At 39.3% G+C, this 23593-nt stretch overlaps 1 protein-coding gene across 3 annotated transcripts in view; it reads left to right on the plus strand.

Annotated features, from left to right (window-relative positions):
- LOC306646095 (olfactory receptor 7E24-like) overlaps positions 1–23593 on the plus strand; it is a gene marked incomplete at its 3' end in the record, with an annotated part of 85990 nt that overhangs the window by 15758 nt on the left and 46639 nt on the right. The window contains exons 1-2 of one of the 3 annotated variants that reach the window (XM_079114561.1): positions 646–1752; positions 14481–14551. The exons of 1 other annotated variant lie outside the window; for it this stretch is intronic. In XM_079114561.1, coding sequence (XP_078970687.1) covers positions 1634–1752; positions 14481–14551 — 190 coding nt within the window. In that variant the 5' untranslated portion in view covers positions 646–1633. Of the gene's footprint in view, positions 1–645; positions 1753–14480; positions 14577–23593 lie in introns of those variants that run through there. One more of the 3 variants, XR_013759816.1, reaches the window with a different exon arrangement.

Genomic DNA, 23593 nt, shown 5'->3' on the forward strand with positions numbered 1-23593 from the left:
AGAACATACAAATATGTTAATATATCAGAATAAGAAACAATAGAGAAGTAATGTAAATATTAAAACATACTTATGACAACCTTGTAATTAGATAATAAATATCACCATTTTAAACTTGAAGAAACTCCTCCTGTGTTTTCAGTAGTTTCTACACTGTTCTCCTAGTTATTTTATCCCAGCTGCATCATTGTGAACCCTGACAAAATAATGATCTCCAATTTTCCTTCACATGACTAAAGTCAGAGAATCACAATCCATTTATCAGTTTAGAAATTGATGTGAAAATCTATACGATAGCATAAAAATGTCACGACTTTAACCAGTCTCTGAGGGTATCCATGGAGCTAAACTTCTCCACTGTAAATGAGAGAGTTTGTGAACATTGAAGAACTGCAGCACACTGCAGGGCAGTCTAGATGACCACAGCAAAAAATGCAAAGAGCTCCTTTCCTCACCAGGTTGTGGGATTTGTTACAATGAAACTATATAAAAAAATTTTAACAGACTCAAAGGTGTTTTAAGTAGTTCATTTTACTTAATCACGGAATGGCCACAGTGTACACTAATACTGTTTATCTGGTCTGAGAGACCTTTGCTTGTGTGCAGTCAATGAAACAACATTCCAAATTTGAAATCTAACTAAGTCAATGAAGGAGGCAGAACTATGAATGATTATTCATTCATTCATTCATTTATTTATTTCTATTGGTTATTATTATTTATACATGACAATAGAATCCACTTTGATATAATCCTACAAGCTAGGAATTTATATTATTCTATTTAGGACCCCACTCTTAAGGATATACATGATGAAGTCATTTTAAAAACAGAAACAGTATATGTCTGATTACTTCCATCCTTGAAAGAAGGGAAATCAATAACCTCAGAATTTTGAAAGCCCTGGAAAGTAAGTGGAACAGAATATTGTGTTCTGAGATGAACAATCAGCTTTCATTTAATCTTCAGATTATGCATGGTTCTCTCCTCTACAATGTTGATATATATTCTACATTGAAGGAATCTGGACCATTATCTTAGAAAAAATATAGTATGCTAAATGGCTTATTACTTTTGGTTAGTTACAATGAATTCTATTTATGAAATGGAAAGGATATTTCTTATGTTGTGATTTTTTTCCTGGGGTAGGATGCATGTTACTGTTAACATGAGTCTGTTACATTTAGTGTTCTTGATCTTTTAAAACTCTTCTCTTGAGGATCCCTAGAGCAGTTTGGGCGGAGTGGCATGTGACTATAATCATAGTTAGTAAGGGTGAGACAGGAGGATCAGAAGTTCAAGGTCAGACTCTGAAATTTATTGAGAAACTGACTCAGAATAAAATAAAAAGAACTGAGGATGTACTTCAGTGATAGGTTGTTGCTTAATACATAGGAGACCCTGGAATCAGTTCTGACTTCTTAAAACAAATTATGTACAGAAGGAGTTGAATGCTATAGAAAACAATAATGGAGGATTTCCAAGAAGAGTGAGTTTGTCACATCTATGAAATGTTATTGAAGGTGTGGGCCTCAAGTCTGGATACTCAACAGTGAATGTTTGGAATAAAGTGTTTACAGAGTCCTGGGGGCTTGCTTGTTGTCCCCACTATCCCACCCTCTCTTCTACTCAAATGTGTCCTATCCACGTGGAAGCACAAACGAAACAAGCATGTAGTCTGCACCTCATGGGACTCTCAGATGATCCAGGAACTGCAGCGAGTCCTCCTAGACCGTTCCTCTCATGTACCAGGTGACGGTGTGTGAACTTCCTCATAATGGTGGAGAGGGGCCACTCTGGGGTCACTCCCTGCACTAATCATGGACCCTGCCTCTCTTTCTCCTCAGTTTGGCCTCACTGTTGTTAGAATGTAGGACTCGGCTGCACCATTTGCTTGCCTTGCAACTGTCTTCTTCCTGGAGGTGGAACTTGACCACTTCTTCTGTCACCCTCCTCATGTATTCAGACTCTCACCTCAGGACTGATCTGGATATAGTGTCAGGAGCTTTCTGATGATTTTCAATACTGTGGGGGGAGTCTGACCTACACTCCTGAGTAGAGGAATTCTCTAAATCATTTCTTGGACATTTACTTTCTCACATTCTGCTTTCAGAAGTATTATGAAGTCCTATGAGGATGGTATATTATAGAGTAATTTGGCAAATTAGGAGCTCCATGCATTTAGTCTCTGAGTCCTATACCTCAAGTCTCCATTCACGTCATAGCTGATATCAGCCTTTGCCTGCAGCCCTTCAGGTTGATAGCTCCAGGAAGTGGGCTCCACAGCTGTGTCTCCTCCTACGGTCTTCTGCATCACAGTTCTCTGTGCACCCATCAGGAGACTCCAATCAGTCTTGCATTTTCTTCCTTGTAACCAAGAAGAGTCACAGATTAACCGCACAGGAGCTGAAGGAGATGGAGGATAGTACAGGGGCTACTAAATGTATTATTCTCTCCACATAAAGACAAACAGGACACTGTGGGCAGTCAGATGGGAGGATCCCAATATGTGACATTTCAGATAAGAGGAACATGAGATGTAGGTCCTTAGTTGTACTTGCAACCCCAAAAATCTCATTAAAGTGTTTCTTTCCTTTGACCTTGGTTCAACTTCTCATAGACATCTCACCTATGATCCCAGAAGATGGCTCCTTCTAAATGTTATGTGTCAATCCTACAGGCTCATGAAGGTGGTGAGAAGAATGGGTGGGGAAAGAAAGCTTCTTGATAATTGGGAGCGCATTTCCCAGTTATCAAAATGGCTCTGAATATGCCAGGCCAGGGGCTACGTGTCCTGTGTAACCTGTTGGATCTCATCGGTATCATTTTCCTCAAGTCATAAGCTATCATTTTGTCATTATTTTACAGAAAAGGAGGAACACAGCATTTGGATGTAATTTGCATGAGGTTGTTAGGTAGAAAAGGGTGGTGTCATGTTTGAAATGGTTCATCTCATGATGGGCACAGTGTATTTTAGCAGAAGAATTTAAGCATGTTGTGCTGGTGACAATGCCACCAGGAATTTCATGTCTGTTTCTCCAGGCAGAGATCCCAGGGGTGAGCAGTGGAAGGCATCTGCTGCATCTACCAGAGGAATCCATCCAGGGACCACAGGAAAATATCAGAAAGTATGTAGAGGATAACTTCATACAAACCAATTTCTTGACCCAGACAGATGCGTTCGTGTAGCTGCACATCCCTCTCCCATTCTTGTGTCACACTTCTCAATCTCAGAAGGAGAAATAATGTCAAGTCTTTGATTTCATTCCAACTCAGGAAACTGGAAAGTGAATATTTCAGATGTCCCTTTGGGTGAGACCTCTAAATTTCTGCTTAAAAACTTACTAATAAGGACCCAGGTCTACCCACCTGGGAGCCTAAGAACTTAGTGCTTGTGCCCTGGGTGAGCTCAGCAACCACACCCGTACAGACTGCAACTCCCCATTTACCAACTCATTTGGAAATCTGTGCAGCCATCTTGGTTTATCCCCAGAAAGGAAGCTACCATCTTTAGGTGGGGCAGCTCCCAGCCTGAGATGCCTCCTAGAGACTCATTGTCAGGAGAGGTATTGGAAACCTTCAGGGAGACCATAAACCTGTAGGAAGGAATCTGCTAAAACTGTGATCCACACTGCTGGTGGGGAAGATACATGAACAACATGAAAAAACAGGGAAAAATGTGCCCAAACAAGCCAAGATGCTATATTTACAGAATTCAATGACAGTAGAATAGAACAAATGTCAGAAAATGAGTTCAGAATGTACTGAATTAAAATGATCCTCGAAGTAAAGGATGAGATATGTCAGCACATGCAGGCAATGATTGATCACTCTAATAAACAGTTAAAAGAGCAAATGCAGAAAATCAAAGATCATTTCAAATAAAGAGAAATTCTGAAAAAATGATTAGTCTAACAAACAGTTAAAAGAGCAAATGCAGGAAACCAAAGATCATTTCAAATAAAGAGAAATTCTGAAAAAAAAAAAACCACAAATTTTTGAAATGAAGGAAACAATAAACCAAATTAAAAACTCAATAGAATGTATCACCAACAGACTAGATCACTTGTAAGACAGAATCTCAGACAATGAAGATAAAATGTTTAATCTTGAAAACACAGTTGTCCAAACAGAGAAGATGGTAAGAATTCATGAACAGAACCTCCAAGAATTATGGGATAATATGAAAAGACCAAATTTAAGAATATTAGAATTGAGGAAGGCACAGAGAAACAATTCAAAGGAATGAACAATCTATTCAATGAAATAATATCAGAAAATTTCCCAAACTTGAAGAATGAAGTGGAAAATAAAATACAAGAGGCTTACAGGACACCAAATGTACTAAATTACAACATATCCTCACAACGCACACTATAATGAAAATGCCCAAACTACACAATAAAGATAGAATTTTAAAGGCTGCAAGAGAAATGCATCAGATTATATATAGGAGTATCCAATACAGATATCAGCAGATTTTTCGGACCAGACCCTAAAACCTAGGATGACTGGGAACAATATATTTCAACCTCTGGAAGAACATGGATGCCAAACAAGAATCATACCCAGCAAAACTAATCTTCAGATTTGATGGTGAAATAAAATCCTGCCCTGAGAAGCAAAGTTAAAGAATCTACAAATAGAAAGCCTGTACTACAGAACATTCTCAGCAAAATATTCCATGAGGAAGAAATGAAAACCAATAGTGTAAGTCAGTCAAGGGAGGAATACACTAAAGGAAAAGCCAATCAAAGGAGAAACCAAGTCAAGTTAAAAGCCAAAAATAAGCCAAAATGACCAGGGATACAAATTATATCTCAATAATAACCCTGAATATTAGGGGTCTAAACTCATTAATCAAAAGATATGGACTGGGAGATTGGATTTTTTTTTTTCAAAAGTCAATTATATGTTGCCAATTATATGTTGCCTTAAAGAGGATCATCTCATAAAAAAGAGACTGAAGGTCATAGGAGTGTAAACATGACATGCACACAGATTCAGTAAAAAAACAGGGGTTTCCATTCTCATATCAGATAATCGGACTTCGAGACAAATTTAGTAAGAGAAGATAAGGACATTTCATACTGTTTAAGGGAACCATAAATCCAGAAGACATGAAGATCATAAATACTTTGGCCGCAAACAATGGAACATCCATGTACATCAAACAAATTTTTCTCAATTCCAGGAACCAAAGAGATCAGAATGATGCTGGGTGACTTTAACACACCTCTCTCACCACTAGATATATCTTCCAAACAAATACTGAACAATTAAATCATAGAACTCAACAATATAATCAATAAATTAGACTTAACATATATATAGAATATTCCATCCATCAATGAGCAAATGCATTTTTTCTCAGCAGCACGTGGATCCTTCTCTAAAATATACCATATGTTATGCCACAAAGCAATTCTTAATAAATACAAAAAATAGTAAATACAAAAAAACACAGATACTACCTGTATTCTATTAGATCATAAAGGAATGATATTAGAAATCAATTATAAAATAAAAAACAGAAACTGCTCCAACACCTGGAGACTAAATAATATGCTATTGAATGATGCATGATTAGCAGAAGACATCAAGGAGGAAATTTAAAAAATCTTAGAAATAAATAAGAACCATGATACAACATAACCAAATCTCTGGGACACTATGAAAGCAGTACTAGGAGGAAAATTCATGGCATGGAGCACATTCAAAAACAGAATAAAATATCACAAATAAATGGCCTAACATTACATCTCAAAGCACAAGAAAAAGATCAAAACCAAATGTAGGAGAACAAAAAATAATTAAATCAGAGCTAAAATCAATGAATTGAAACAAAAGAAACAATTGTAATAATTGACAAAGTGAAAAGTTGAGTCTTTGATAAAGTGAACAATATTGATAAGCCCTTACCATACTAATGAATAGAAGGAGAGAGGAAATCCACATTATTAAAATTCATAATGGAAAAGGAAGTATCAGGACAGAAACTACTGAAATGCAAAACATAATTAAAAGTTATTTTGAAAATCTATTCTCCAACAAAATAGAAAATCTTGAAGGGAAATCAATAAATTTCTAGAGACATATGAACATTCCAAACTGAATCAGGAGGACAAACACAATTTAAATAGATCAATTTCAAGCAATGAAATAGAAAAAGAGATCAAAAGCCTACCAATGAAGAAAAGTCCACACCTAGATGGATTCTCAGCTGAGTTCTACAAGACCTTCAAGGAAGAAATAATACCAATACGCCTCAAAGTGTAACATGAAATAGAAAAGGAAGAAACCCTTCCAAACTCCTCCTATGAAGCCAGTATCACCCTGATATCAAAACTAGACAAAGACACATCAAGGAAAGAAAACCTCAGTACAATATCCCTGACGAACACAGATGCAAAAATCCTTAACACAATTCTGGCAAACCGCATACAGAAACATATGAAAAAGATAGTGCACCATGATCAGGTGGGATTCATCCCAGAAATGCAAGGTGAGTTCAATATCGGCAAATCAATAAATGTAATTCATCACATCAATACCTTAAAGTTAAGAATCATATGATTATTTCAATGGATGTAGAAAAAGCATTTGATAAAATACAGTACCCTTTCATGCTCAAAACACTAGAAAAAAAAAGGGGGATAGTAGGAGCATACCTCAATATTGTAAAGGCCATCGATGCTAAGCCCATGGCCAACATCATTCTAAATGGAGGAAAAACTGAAAGCATTCCCTCTGGAAACTGGAACAAGACAGGGATGCCCTCTTTTACCACTTTTATTCAACATCATCCTTGAAACACTAGCCAGAACAATTACACAGACCAAAGAAATTAAAGGTATATGATTAGGAAAAGAAGAACTCAAATTATTACTACTTGCTGATGACATGATTCTATATTAAGACTTTAGGGCTGCCAGACACAGATGTCTCTTTTTACCATTGTTGGATGCATGGATTATATACTTGTAACTGTGAAGGCCTATGACCTATTTGTGGCCATCTGTCATCACGAACCCTCATTTCTGTGGCCTATAAGTTTTGGTATCTTTTTTGTTTGGCTTTTTGGAATTTCAACTGCACAATTTGATTTCATGGCACTTGACCAACTCCAAAGTGTAGAAATTGCTCATTTTTCTGTGACCCTCTCAACTTCTGATTCTTGCATGTTCTGACATCTTCTCTAGTAACATTGCCAAGTATTTTCTTGCTGCCATATATGGCCTTTCCCCACCTCTATTGGTCTATTGTAGAATAATTTCCTTTCTTCTGGGGATCTCATCATTAGGTGGGAAGTATGAAGCCTTCTCCACCTGAGGGTCTCACCTGGCAGTCATTTGCTTATATTTAGGAACAGGCAGTAGAGTGAACCTTGGATCAACTCTATCATGTTCTTCCAGGAAGGCTTCAGCGGCCTCAGTGATGTACACTGTGGTCACACCCATGCTGATTCCCTTCATCTACAGCCTGAGCAACAGGGTGCACAGCAGGGCCATCTAATCTCAGCATCTTTAGAGTCAGGTTGCAATGAAAGTTTTAAAATACACCAAACTTAAGTATCCAATGTTGTTCATCTGACTTTCAGTAATAATGATCTGTTTAATTACTCAAAAGCTTTTAGTGCAATGACCGTAGACAGTGTTAGGAAGTAAGGTTTGGAAATTTTTCATACTTGTAATAAAGTATCACATTGGAATAATGAAAGGTTTTGGAGATGATGTATAATTCATAAAAATATGTATGTTTCTAATACTGTACATCTGTATACTTGAGAAGAGTCTAGATTGTAACTTTGTAATTTTTTACTTCCATTTACCATAATAATGGTAATATGAGACACTATGAAGTTTTTAAAAATACATTCAGAAAATTAATAGTAGAGAAAAGCCTCTTTATAAGTTGATACAAACTGTAAACATTTATTGATTTTATTTTCTCCTCCTCTTTTTCCATCTTCAGTATTAGGAAGCTCTTAGAGTTGCCAATTTGCTTCAACTACTTGGTAAGTAAGGAATCCTGTGCACTGAGCCTCCAAGGTCACACAATAGTCAGCAATCTGCCTGTGCCTCCAGCCCTGAGTCTTGAGGTCTCCAGTGCAGTGAGCTCCATTCCTGTCTCTTCCTGCTGGGGGTGTCTGCCTCAGGAAGCTCCTATGTGAGCATCTGTTGACACCGTGAGGCTGAAGTGGGGACAACAGGGCACCAGGGACTCTTGGGCTTTGGTTCTGCCCTCCTCAGTCCTAAGTCAGCAGAGCCCCAGTGTGAATCAGTAAGTGCTGTGGGAGGGGAAGGGTGAGGAAAGACACTCCAGAGCATTACTTCTTCTCCATCAGCAGGAGCATGCAGGTTGTCTGCCCAGAGGGGAGAACAAGGTACAGATCAGTGAGACACTGTGAGCTCATACTCTTGGTTGTGCTGAGCGCAACTGAAAGCTCATGGAAAGTGTTGTCTGACTCCTACCCTGACTTCCTGCCACACACTCTCATCAACAAAGGGAGAAGACATGTCCTTTTAAACAGTGTTCTCAGACTCCAAAAGGTACATGAAGGTGATGAGGATGGGGATCAGGATGAGATAAGCATCCAAACCTCACAGTTCTTTATGGAGAGATTCCTGAGTTCCAGGTTGTGAGACTTGCCTCACTTGTAGGTAGTTTGAATTCCTGTGGGACATATTCCCCAGGTGTAAGTGCCAGTCATTCCATGTTAGAGAACAGAAGGCAGCACAGATGTTGATGTAAAGTCTAATGGTGTTTAGTCTGAAACACTGAAGCCCTGGGTGAAACGCACTGTGGATTTGAGGCACATGGCATGCCAGCAGGCCAGTGCTGGCAGGCTGTCCCCTTCACAAGCATCCCTGGGTTATACTTTCTGTCACTCCAGGATGGGATCCTTTTCCTCTGCACATTCCCTTGGGATTTCTGGTAGTCCCAGTGACATCAGTTGCACCAATTCAGGAAGAATGGCTGAGATGAGACTAGGGTCTCAGATCAAATGGGCACAAGTAATCCAGCACAGACCTCCCTGTCTCCCCCACCCCAGGATGTTCTTGCAGCTGCCACATCCTCTTGCAGTTTGGTAAACATCCCTCTGTATCCGAAGAGGAGCCAAAGCAGGTCTGGTTTCATTATTACTCAGGGACTTGGCAAGAGTCAGGACTGTACTTGATATGTGTCTGTAATCCAGTTCAGTTAAAATATTCTGATGGGTGGAAAACAGTGAAAAAGATTAGTGAATCAGACCCAGAGATTCTCAGTTCAATTTTGGCTGCTGGTGGCTGGACTCTTTCTTTCTTGAACAAAGGGCAGGCAGCTAGCATCTGTCATACTCAGGAATGTCATCCAAGATGATTTCCATGTGATATAATGGCATTGAATCCAGGTTAAACAGAAAGCCTGTGATCTCTGTGATTGAGATGTGATGAAGGTGAAAATTATGGGCACAAATGGTAGATAGTCATTATTTATGTGGGAAGGCTAGTTTTCATACTTTTCAACTGAAATATCTTTTGCCCTAAAGTTACTGGTTTCATATTTCTGTAATTATACTTTTCCATACACTCCTTATGTAAGTATATGGTATATGTTTGGGGTGGAAATTTCATTTTTGATTCCGTAGAACCTATTCCAAGTTTGATACAGGAGATAACACACACACACACAAACACACAAAGACACACACACACACACAAACACACACACAAATGTGTTGAACATTGAACAGACCCTTGCTCTGGGCACAGGTCCTGGCCATGCTCAGTGGGGTTTCAGAACACTCATGGTCTCCTCTCTGTACCTTCATCCTACTCAGGAATGTCCCAAAAAACAGGAGAGAGTTGGACAAGCACTTGCCTGCATGGCACAGGAGCCCCAGTCTTCCCTTAACAGCATCTACAATATTTAGTTACTCAAGAATAATGGGAGAGATGTCCATGAGCCTAGGAAAAGCAAAGCAAGAACAGAGGGAAGTGACCAGAGACCCTTAAATGTTGGTCTGAGACACGTTTTGTAGTTTCACAGCATTACAATGCTGCTGAGCCCATTGAAAACCATTTTGAACTGTATACCCACTGTTTCTTTAATGACTGAGTGCTTAATTTAAAAAAAAAAAAACTTAATGACCAATATATGTCACTGAAGTGTATATTTCTTGTGGCTCAAATAGTAATTTTTATTATTTGTATTTCAACCTAATAAGAATGGATCTTAAAAAAAAAAAAAAAAAAAACTGGTTCCACTCCAAGTTTTCTCTGCTATCGCCATACTGCTTTCCACAGTGGCTGCACCAATCTGCAGTCCAAACAGCAATGGATGAGTGCACCTTTTTCTGCACATCCTCACCAACAATTGTTACTTGCATTCTTGATAATTGCCATTCTGACTGGAGCGAGATGAAATCTTAGAGTAGTCTTGATTTGTATTCTCTAATTGCTAGAAATATGGAACATTTTTTATATATTCTTGATCAATTATATATCTTTTTCTGTGAAGTGTCTGTTCTCTTCCTTAGCCCATTTATTTTGGGATTATTATTATTACTTTTGGTGTTAAGTTTTTTGAGTGGACCCACATTTAACCTAGCTATCCCACTCCTTGGTATATACCCAAATGACTTGAACTCAGAATACTATGGTGATGCAGCCACATCACTGTTTATAGCCACTCAATTTCACAATAGCTGAACCACAGAACCAACCTAGATGCCCTTCAATGGATAAATGGATACATAAAATGTGGTGTATACATACACAAAGGTATATTACTCAGCTTTAAAGAAGAATGAGGGGGATGGGGATATAGCTCAGTTGGTAGAGTGGTTGCCTCGCATGCACAAGGCCCTGGGTTCGATCCTCTGCACCAAAAAAAAAAAAAAGAAGAAGAAGAAGAATGAAATTATGGGATTTACAGGTAAATGGAGAAGTTGGAGAATATTATGCTAAGTGAAATAAGCTAACCCCTAAAAAATAAAGGTCAAATGCTTTCTCTGATATGCAGATGGTGATCCATAATGGGGGGAGCTGGGGAAAATGGAGAAACTATGGATTGAACAGAGCGGGGTGGGAGGAGGTGGGAGGGTGGAAAGGATGGTGGAATGAGATGGACATTATTACCCTATGTACATGTACAATTGCATAAATGGTGAGACTCTGCATCATGTATAACCAGAGAAATGAGAATTTGTGCACCATTTGTGTACAATGAGTTGAAAGGCATTATACTGTCATGAATAAATAATGAGAACAAATAAAAAGAAAATAAACATGGAAGTGTTTTAAAAACATAGAAACAAATGAAGTAAATTGAGTACACAAAGTTTCTCCCAATAAACTAGGATCCAAATCTTAAGTGGACCTTCATTTTTGTTTCTTCATACATTAATGTTGGGAAGTCCTTAGAGATGGGCATAGCATGGACTAATTAGTCTAATTGTGAGCTCTGTGTATTGATTCCAAGGTCATATATGAGTCCACAGTCAACCTGTGCCTGTAGCCCTGCAGTGGATGATTCTTGTCCAGGGAGCTCCATGGCTGCGTCTCCTGCTGTGGTTCTGCATCAGGAAGCTCCCAGCTGACAGCATATTCACAGAAATGCTGGGCACAGAGTCTGAACCTTTGTTGGGCACCAGGTATGTGTGGGTCTTGGGATGTGTGCTCCTTTCTCATGACCCAGCAGAGAAGCAGCCTAACCCTACAAGTGCTCAGGGAAACTTGGGATCCTGGAAGAAAGATGGAAAGTGTTGTTTCTGTATCCCAAGGACAGAAATCACACTTTGAGTATACAGATGGGAGGGTTTCAGGATGTCAAATTTTATGTGTGGTATTTGTGAATTTTTCTTTTCATTTTTGCTGGGGTGTCATATACATCTTATTTAAAATGTGCTCTCCACCCACATTGTTTTTTTATTCTATAAAAATTTCACCTACCACAGCACAAAATGGTCCTGCAGAAGTTCTTCCTAAGCTCTAGGAAAGCACTCTGGTGATGGTGATAAGGATGAGGAGGAGGATGACAGAACCAGAGCACCATGAACTAAGGTGCAGGCCTTCACTGGCTCAGGTGCTGAGCAATGTGTTCTCAGTCATCTGTTTCATTTCATATACATCAACCTACTCTAGTTGTGCATGCATGATTTATTATACTTTAAACAAAGAAATACATTATACTTACATAACCTGTACTCATTTACTAGGTAGGAGAGAAGGCAAACTTGTTTGCACTGTCCTGTCTGACCAGGGACACAGGGCATCACAGGAGAATCCTAGCAGGCTGTCCATCAACAAGCCAAACAGCCATTTCTCTTCCCTGTCACTGCAGAAAGAGCTTTGCCCACTGTGCTCTTCCTTGTGGGATTCCTGAGGACCACAAGGCAGAGGAGTGGGGGTACCTCTTGTGTACACTATGGGAGAAAGGTCACAGGTATCAGGAGAGGTCACAGTAGGGGAGGCTGAGGTTCATTAGCACATCAGGACCTTAGGCCCCTCCAGACCTCCTTGGAGCTCACCATATGCTCCTCCACACTTAAAAACAGCCCTCACCACCTCTAAGCAATCCTAATATTGGGTCCTTGATTTTATTCTTACTCACAAAACTGTGAAGAGTTTAAATGCATATTTAACTGTAAAGAGTTTATATGCATACCTAATATTTACCTGTAGTTAAGACCTCAGGACCTAGGCAGAAATCTTTATGTTGGGTGGGTGAGAATAAAACATGTAGTAAATGGGTCTCAGAGACTCTCAGTTCCACTTATTGTCTCTGTGAAGTAGAGTAAATCACTAGAGTCTGGATTGAGCATTGCTCTCTGAGTTGATCTTTGTTGTTACAAATGCAGTAAGTAAGGATTAGCTACTTGGTGCTCTTATAGGAATAATATGGGATACTTGAATGAATTCCAGTAAAATGAGATCTACATATTATTATCATTCTTAGTAATCATTAAGTTAATTATCATGGCACTCAAGTAATTCATCCCCTACTTGAAGTCACAGTTTTCCTATTTCTGCATGAAATATTTTCTTTTTGATGATCCTGATGTATGTGCTCTGTATATGGGAAGAACATATCTCTCTATTTCTAACTTGCTGGGGCCCATTTCTTTCTTGGCACAGGAAGACATCTAAAAAAGATCCATTTTACATTGAATTCACTTGATCTTTCTTCCTCAAATTGGCCAAAATTAATTTGGATTAATTTACCCTTGCTTCCGGTAAAAAAAAAAAAAAATGAACAAACCACAAATTTCACTTGCAACTGTGCTGATTAAACTGGTGTTGTTCTGATATCATGGTATATTGATATCCTAAAATATCCAAAGATGAATATGAGACAGAACTACTAGTTAGGTAATAGCTTTACAATAATTTCTTATAGCAAGCACTCAAGTTAGGTAATTATTAACCCAAATTTAGACAAACTCAATCACAGATCACAAGTTATCCTCACGTAGCTTAAGTGAGAGAATTGTAATTTAAGTATCAGGAATGCCTGACCAGACAGTCCATGAAGTGGAAATCAGATATTCAGAAATAAAAGCTAAGCTTTTAGGCTTTTTTGGTGCTCCTATCTTAAACTGCAATCTTGATGCTCTGTGACCACAGAATCATGAAGCAGTTTTAATAGGTTAGATGGTATACAGCATCAAGGAAAAGAAAAAAAGTCAACAGCTGATTAATATGCCAGCTCTTCTGCAGATAATGTATGAGATCGTATTTTATGGTACAAATACATCTGTATAAAATGTACCTATTGAAAGCATTTCTTCTCACTTATGATTTTAATATCATCTACTTCAGCCACATTTGTGTTCATGTTACTTAAGATTTTGTGCATTTAGGTCAATCATATTTATTGAAATTTGAAATGGGCCAAATACAAAGATATTGTATTACCTAAAGTTTAAAGAGCAAGCTTCAATCCACAGAGGAGGAAAGTGAGAAAATGAAAGAATGATGAAACACTTTGAAGATAACTGTCTCATAACCATGTTTTCTGACTATGACACATCATAGTCAGATGGTTGTTAGGTAAGAGTCCAAATGGTGTCTTAAATGGAATAAGGCAAAGAAATTTGTCTCATCTTATTAGGAAAAACCAAGCTAAACTGAACTGATTCTTGATTTACTTTCATGAAGATTGATTTTTCTTAGTAGAAAGGTTATTACTTTTCCTGAATTTTCCCTTAAACAGTAGGCGATATTCTATTGTCTTCATGAACATCTTCTCTGTTCTGCTCTTGGGTTTCTAACATTGTTCAGGTCAATGTCTGCAAATAGAGTGTGGAGAGAGGGGTGAATGATGGATACAGTGATAGTGACAGAGTGTGCAATCTGGGTGTTTCACTACTGAGAACCATGTTGAGGGTGTGTGGATCTCCAGCATGAGCAGTTTGCTTGTGAATACTCGTACAGAGAGTGAGGGGTGCCTGCTGATATATTTCTTCTTTTCTTATCCTCTTTTCTTTTCAAAAGGTGTACAAGCAATACAGAAGCACAAAATTTAACAAGCATATCACAATTCTATCTCCTGGGACTCTCAGAGGGTCCAGAACTGCAGCCCATCCTCTTTGGACTGTTCCTGTCCATCTACCTGGTCACAGTGCTTGGGAACCTGCTCATCATCCTGGCTGTCAGCTCTGACTCTCACCTCCACACCCCCATGTACTTCTTCCTCTCCAAACTGTCTTTTTCTGATATCTGTTCAATTTCTACCACAATCCCAAAGATGTTCATGAACATTCAGACTCACAGCAGTATCATCTCCTACGTGAGCTGCCTGACACAGATGTCTCTTTTTATTATTTTTGGATGCATGGATTACATGATTCTGAATACAATGGCCTATGATTGGTTTGTAGCCATCTTTCACCCCCTTCACTATCTGGTCATTATGAACCCTTCCCTCTGTGGTTTATTAATTTTGGAGTCATTTTTGTTCAGTCTTTTGGAATCCCAGTTACATATTTTGATGATTTTACAAATTACCAACTTCAAGGATGTGGAAATTTCCAGTTTCTTTTGTGACCCTTCTCAACTTCTGAACCTTTCCTGTTCTGACATCTTATCTAATAACATTGTCCAGTATGTTCTGGGAGCCTTTTACGGTCTTCTCCCATTTCTCAGGGATCCTTCTCTCTTACTATAAAATTGTTTCCTCCATTCTGAGGATCCCATCCTCAGGTGGGAAGTACAAACCCTCCTCCACATGTGGGTCTCCCCTGGCAGTTTTTTGCTTATTTTTAGGGACAGGCTTTGGGGTGTACCTTGGATCAACTGTGTCACATTCTCCCAGAGGGAATGCAGTGGCTTCAGTGATGTACACTGTGGTCACCCCCATGCTGAACCCCTTCATCTACAGCCTGAGGAACAGAGACATTAAAGGTGCCCTGAGGAGGCTGCACAGCAGAAATGCTTAATGTTATCACATAATAGCCAGTTGCAATGTGTGCTTGAAAATGTATTAAAGCTAAATATCCTGTTATGTTAATATGCAATTTCAGTAATATTAATGACTTCAGTTTCTCATGATTGTAGAAGAATGATTGTAACCAGTGTTGGAGTAGTTATTTTGGGGTATTTGTGCATTTGGAAGAAAGTATCACTTTGTAAAAATGAAAAATTACAGAGATGGATGAAGGTGGTATTGTCATAAGCACATCCATGTGATTAATGCTGCTCATCTACATAATTGAGAATGGCAAAAAGTATAACCTTTTAAAATTTCAATTTATGATTTTGGAGCAATAAATGTAGGAGTGCAATAGCAATTGTGAAAATTCCTGAATTGTGGAAGTCTATCAACAAACCTACACCCACATATTACTTAATAATTCTCACTTGTACCAAATGGAGAGAGACATAAGTTTGTTGAATAGATTTTCATGTAGTAAACTTACAAGATTAATGACATCTCTCTCAGCAATTCTGTGCATTGGTTAAAGCATCAGAAACATATGTTTGTATTTCAAAGATACACTGAAAATACTTGCTGATGTCAAGTGGTACATTTCAAGGCAGTAGGTTTCGTGTTGTTGACTACTGAGGTGAGCTTTAGGTCCATTTTTTGTAAGTCCTTGAGAAGAGTGTTTATGGACATAAAAATCATGTCTTAGGCAGTTTTTTTCTCTGCTGTGACTAAAACACGCAACCAGAACAGTTTTATGGGAGGAAAGGTTTATTTGAGGGCTCCAGGTTTCAGAAATCTTAGCCCATAGAAGGCCGACTCCATTTCTTGGTTCTCAAGGTGAAGCAGAAAATCATGGTGGGAGAGTGTGGCAGAGAGAAACAGCTCACATCAGATTAGGAGGCAGAGAGTGAGGTCTCCAACTGTCATATACAAATATATAACCCAAAGCCAAGCCCATGATTCCCACCACCCTCATCCACACTGTACCAGTTCAGTCATCACTCAGTTAATCATAATCAGAGGATTAATTCACTAATTGGTTAAAGATTCTCACAACTCAATCATATCTGTTCCAAACCTTCTTGCATTGTCTCACATATGAGCTTTTGGGGGACACCACAATTAAAACATAACATTCCACCCCTGATCCCCAAAATCTCACACTCCTCTGACAATGCAAATTACATTTAGTCCATTCCCAAGGCTTTCCACAGCTTCAACTGTTCAAAGATTGCTCAAAGTTCTAGTTCAAAGTCTTCACTGAGACTCTAGGTAATCTTGCATTGTGAGCTCCAGTAAAATTAAAAACAATTTACAAATATCCAACATAAAATGTTATAGAGTAAACATTTTAATTCACCAAATTAGAGACTTAGAACGAAGGAATACAACCAAAGCAGGACCAAAATTCAGCAAGGCAAACGAGCTCTGTAGCTCCATGTCTGGCATCGGGGTCACATGGCATCCTGATGTTCTCTCCAGGGGGCTTGTATAGCTCCATCCCTGTGGCTTTGTTGCAGTCTAAGTGACCATTCTGCTGGCTTGTATCTGCTCAATTCCTGCAGTTTTCTTAGGACAATGCCCCACATTACTGGCATTTCTTAATCTTGGGGGTCCCCAATGTGACTTTGGCTTCTTCTTACACCTCCACACACTGACTTCTCAAGAGGTGCCCACAGGGGCTCTGGCCCTGGTGCACATTGCCTGGCCTCCCAGACCTTCCTTTGAAATCTTGGTGGAAGTTTTCATGATTCCCTAACTTCAATATACTGCATTCCTGCAGAACCAGCACCACATGGTTGATGCCAAGGTCTGCCACCATCTTAAGCAGTAGTCAAGCCTCAGAGACCCTTGCTGCAGCAACCTCTGAGTGTCTGGGTGGCTGCACACATTGAAAAATCTTCCTAGGCCTTCCTGTGCAAGAAGGGGGCCCCACTGGTCTCTTCTCAAGAAAATTTTCACCCTTACTCTCTTGAGTTTGGGATGGGTCTGGTTTTGCCAGCCCCTGAGATGCCTTCAAGCCATGTTCTCATTATCTCTGACCAGTCTTTAGCACTTCTTCGGTGCTGGTAATCTCTTTAACTACTGCAACTCCCTTAGCTCTGATTTTTAATCTGGCCTTTCAAGTTCTCTTTTTCCAAATATTTCTGCTCTGCTTTCTCCTCCTGAATATAACAAGAAACTTGGCTAAAAGCTGCCAGCAATACCCAAGCCACTTCCTGAATGCTATGCTGACTACACAATACTTCCATCTCTTTTAAAATCAACCTCACAGAAAGCCTCAGGACACGGGCAAAATGCAGACAACTTCTCAACCAGAACATAACATGAATGGTCTCTACTCCAAATTCCAACAGAGTCCTCCTTGTCTGAACCCTCCTGAGTCTGGTCTTTACTGACCACAGTCCTATTGCCACTCTGGTCTTCTGAGCTCCCACCATAATCAGCCTTTAATCTCCACTTACAACAGTCTAAAATACTTGCAGCTTGCACTGCTACACATCTAAAATTCCTCCCACCAAAGCCAAAAAACCCAAAAGGATTTTGAGCCATGAGGTCAGGTTAGTCACACCCAAGGCCCCATATCTCAGTACCGATTTCTCTTTTAATCAGCTTTTTCACTACTGTGACTGATATACCCAACCAGAACAATTGTAGGGGAGGAAAAATTTATTTTAGGGTGAAGGATATGAAAAGGATAACCACCACCCACCCCAAGAACAGTGTGTGATCTGAGAGGAGGGAGTGAGAGAGAAACCAAAACTTTGATTCTTCCCATCAATCATTACCCAGTGCAAAACAAACCCATCAATCCGAAGATAGTAGTTCCTGGGAAGCGGAATCCTTTCCCAACTAAATACTCTCCCAGAAACAGTGAAAGTACCCATCAGGCTTCTCCTGGTGTCAATACAATGACCCCTAGAGGTCAGAGGAGCACTGGACACTGAACTCTGAACCCTCCATCCCTGCCCTGGATAAACACTGCCTAATAAAACTGTTCCCAGTAAAAAAGAAGTTCCAGATGTAGAGTCTTCAAAGGCTAAGACACCTCCTGATGTAACCTATACGAACCCATACCTCTCCTGTAATGGGGGCCATTTTGTACCCAGAAAGTGTGCCCATCCAAGGCCTGACATTGCTGCTGAATCATGCAGAGACATGAAGATGTGAAATTTCAATGTGACCATTCAAATCTAGATACACTTTCATTTATGAAGCAAATATGACTAAAATGTTTTCATTTTCAAAAAGACCGTTTTATTCAGGAGTAACAAGTAATGTTTTTTTGATGATTTCTGAAGGTCAAAATATATTCTAAAGCCGAGGTTCTCAACCTTTTCAAGAAAAGACCACCAAGTTGGACACTGTGGTGCATACCTCTATTTTCCATGACTTGGGAGGCTGAAGCAAGAGAATTTCAATTTCAGAACCAGCCTCCCCAGCTAAGTGAGGCCCTATACAACATAGTAGGACACTTTATCAAAATAAATATATAAAGGGCTGGGGATGAGGCTGAGTGGTTAACCACTTGTGGGTTCAGTCCCTGGTACAAAAACAAACAAAACACAATAAAGCACAAATCAACCACCAAGAACTTCATACGCAGATAAACTGATCAAATTTGTTCTGGTTTGATGTCTGGGAATCTGAATATTTTAATATTTATACATACAAATACATTAAGATAGTAGATTAAGAAACACTAGAGAAGCAATGTAAAAGGTAAAAATAGTTCTCATGACCACCTTGTAGTTCGGTAATTATCATCACCATTTTCAACTTAAGGAATCTCCTCCTGTTTCCAGGAGTTTCTTCACTGTTCTTTTTTATATTTACTCCCACTGAAGCCTTGAGAAATCTGACAAAATAATGACCCCTGAGTTTCCTTCACATGATGAAGTCAAAGAATCACAATCCAATTATTGGTTTAGAAATTGATGTGAAAACAAGTACATTAACATAAAAATGTCGGGACTTAAACCTGTCTCTGAGGGCATCCGTGGATCTAAACTTCTCCACTGTAAATGAGAGGGTTTGTGAACATAGACACACTGCAGCACACTAGCAGGGCACCCTAGATGACCACAGGAAAAAATGCAAAGCACTCTTTTCCTCAACAGGTGTTTATGGGATTTGTTATAATAAAACTGCATAAAAATTTTAAAAGACTCAAAAGTGTTTTAAGTACTTCATTATTATTTAATTATTGACAGGCACAGTGTACACTAATGCCACATAGCTAGTCTGAGATATCATTGGTTGTATGCAGTTAATTAAACCATATTTCCCCAAATTTGATCTACCTAAATCAAGGAAGGAGGCAGAACTTTGAATGATTTTATTTACTTATTTATTTATATTGGTTCTTCTTAGCTATACATGATGGTAGAATTCATTTTGATATAATTCTACAAGCATGGAATTGGTCATATTCTATTTAAGACTCCACTCTTGTGGATGTACATGATTGTACTATTTTTAAAAGACAAACAGCATTTGGTTGAGTACTTTCATCCTTGTAGGGAGTGAAACCAATAAACAAGAATTTTGGAACCCCTGGAAGAAAAGTGGCAGAGAACCATATGTTCTAATAATGAACAATTGGTGTTAATTTAGTCTTTAGATTATGTCTTATGCGATGTTAATATATATCCTTCATTGAAGGAATCTAGACCACTATCTTAGAATACAATATGGTATATTTAATCCATTACTTCTTTTATTTAATTAAAAAGAATTGATTTGTGAAAGAGGGGAAGTTATTTCTTATCTTGTGATTTTTTTCCCTGGGGTGTGTTGCATGTTACTGTGATCATAAGTCTATTATATTTAGTGTTCTTGGTCTTCTAACATTCTTCTGTTGAGGGTCCCTAAAGTGGTTGTGCATAATGGCACATGTCTGTATCCCAACTAGTAAGGAGGTTAAGGCAGGAGGACCACAAGATTGAGGCCAAACTCTGCAACTTACTGAGACACTGTCTCAAAATGAAATAAAAAGAGCTGGGGATGTACTTCAGGGGTAGAATACTTGCCTAGTATGTAGGAGACCCTGGATTCAATTCTTAATTCTTAAAAAAAAAATTATGTACAGAAGGAGTTGAATGCTATAGAAACCAAGAATGGAGGATTTCCAAAGAGACAGAGTGTGTTACAACTTTGAAATATTCTTGAAGTTGTCTGGGCCTCAAGTCTGGGTACTCCACTGTGAGTGCTTGGAGTGAAAATGTAGAGTCCAGGAGGCTCACCTGTTTCCTTCATCCCACCTTCTTTTCTACTCAAAGGTGTCCTATTCACATGGAAGTAAAAATCTAACATGCATTTAGAATTCCACCTCAAGTGTCTCTCAGATGATCCAGGAACTGCAACATCTCCTCTTAGGATTATTCCTGTCATGTACCTGGTGACCATGTGACATGCTACTCATAATAGGGGAAATGGGCCACTCTGGGACCATAGGGCACTCCATGCACTAATCAGTGTCATAGACCCTGCCGCTGTAGCTACTTAGTTTGGCCTCATTGTTGATAGACTCTAGGACTCGGCTGCACTGTTGCTTTCCTTGCAACTCGTTTCTTCAGTCACCGCCCTCGATCTGTTAATCTTGAGTGTTCTGATGGTACTACCAATAACATAGTGCTGTGATTCACTGGTGTCATATTTGTTTTTCCTTATCCTTGGTGTACATCTCTCTTACTGTGAAACATTTTCACCACTTGGAAATCCTATCATTTTGTGGGAAATACAAAGTGTTCTCCACCTTTTCCTCCAACTGGTAGGTGTTTGCTTACTTATGAAACAGTCCTTGGAGAGTGCCTTGGATCAGCTGTGTCCCATTCTCCCAGCAAGGGTGTGGTGCCCTCCTTGGTATACACTGTGACCACCCCCATGCTGAATCCCTTCATCTACAGCCTAGAGAAACAGGGACATTGCTAGTGCCTAGAAGAGGCTCAAGAGAAGGATACTCCAGTCTCAGGACCTGTGGCATCCTCCAGAATGTGAACTGTAAAATGTAGGAAAACTGAACATGTAGCCTAGAAGAAGTGCCCTCTTGGTAACACTTGGAGTTTGATGACTCGGATTCCTTGTCATGGTCAAGGTGGAATCGTGGTAGATGGTTTTGGAGTGGAGGGAGACAGTTTTTCAAATGAGTGAAAAGTTTAATTTGCCAAAGGAGAAAATCTCCTGAAGATGGAGAGAGTGGTGCTTGTACAAAAAGCCAGTGTAATTACTGTCACAAAATCGTGCACTCAGATATGGTTAAAATAGGTTATTTCACTGAATTGGACATTCTTGAGTTCAAAATGGCACCTTTTACTTATGTGTATTTTACCACAAAGAACAGAGGAAATTTTAAATATGATGGATTTTTTTTTAAAAGAAAGAATTGAATGAAGTGGATACACTAGAACTTCCTCTTGAGTAGAGGAAGTCGCTTTATTATTTCTTGGACATTCATTTTCTCACACTCTGCATTCAGTGATATTATGATGTCCTTAGAGAATGGGATATTATGGAGTAATTTGGCAAATTAGGAGCTCTATATACTGAATCTTCAAGTTATGTGATAGCTATGGATCAGCCTTTGCTCCTCCTGTGGTCTTCTGCATCAGGAAGCTACTGACACTGTATTGGGATCAGTCCTGAGGTTAGAGCCTGCACGCTATTGGACACCAGGCAGAGGAGGAGTTTGGAATCCATGTTCTTGGTCATGACCCAGCAGGCACACAGCATAACTCAGTGAATATAGAGGGTGAGAACAGGTGGTTCTTTGTCCATAAGTAGGACAAATATGAAGAGTTTGGGTATCAAGATGGGAGGATACCAACATGCAAAGTTTCAGTTGTGAGGATTTAAGTTTATGTACCTGGCTGTCCTGTGGTACCAAAGTTCTTACAAGGGTTTTGCTTTCCTCTCACTCTGGTGAGAGGAAATGGGACTACTTCCCATTGTCATCTCACCTGGGAGAGCATGAAAGAGGGCATCTGAGAACCTTCCTACAGGCTCCCAGTGCATTGTGATGCTGGATGAGGATGAGGATGGCAGCAACCACAGCATCATGAACCAAGGGACGGATTTGTACTCATCTTGTCTGTTCTGACAACTTTACTAAAAGCACGGTCACGTATCTTGTAGCTGCTAAGCTTGGTGTTTTTCCCAACTAAGAAATTTTCTTCTCTTATTACAAAATTGTTTCTTCCTTTATGGGAATCCATCACTGCATGGTAAGTGCAAAGCCTTTCAACATGTAGGTCTCACCTACCTGTTATTTGCTTCTCTTATGGGACAAGTTTTGGGGAACGCCTTGGATCCGCTGTATTGCATTCTCTCAGAAATGATGTTGCGGCCCCCATAATGTACACAGTTGAACAGAGATATTATAAATGCCCTAATGAGGCTCCACTGCAGAAAACCTAATTTCAGGGCCTGAGGATGGGAAAAACCTCAATAACAAACATCTCCACTTGTAAGTTCTGCCTGCTGGGCACATTGTTTTGTTGCTTCATGTCTTTATTCTCAGCATGTTTCACAGCAGAACGGGGGTGAGGAGGGACATGCAGCAGGAAGAATGGAATGTGTTTTACAACAGTGCACAGTTTCAGTTTGAGAAGATGAAACCATTTTGGATATTGCTGCTGCTGATGGTTGCCCCAACATGCAATGTACTTAATGCTACTGAAGTATCCAAAGAAAAAGAGTTAAAATACAAAGTTTTTGTTGTATATATACTTTTCCACTAGAAAATGGAAACAAAAAGATTGATCTTTAAAAAGGAAGAAAAGGAAAAAATAAGTAAAAAGCACATAGGACCTTCCTTCTGAATAAAAGAAACCAAAGCTATTATGCACTTTCACTTTGGTTTCCTCTTCTCCTTCTGTCACTACTATTAGAAAGTACTTAACGTTTGACACAACGTGGAACACTTCAGTTAACTGAATTCCTTCAAGGAATTGCATTGATCCTTCAAGGTCTCATAAGAACAAATAATCAGCTTGTGCCTCTAGCACTTAAGTTTGATGGCTCCAGTCCAATGAGCACCATTGCCTAGTCTCCCTGTCTCATGATTCACAACATACAGGATCTCTTATCTGACGTGATATTCTCATCAATACTGTGGGGGACGTATGAGCCTTCACTAGGCGCCCAGCAAGAGATTCACATCAGTCTTGGTTTTCTCACT

This window comes from Sciurus vulgaris (genome assembly GCF_902686455.1).
Source record: "Sciurus vulgaris genome assembly, chromosome: 16".
NCBI classification, from domain to species: domain Eukaryota; kingdom Metazoa; phylum Chordata; class Mammalia; order Rodentia; family Sciuridae; genus Sciurus; species Sciurus vulgaris.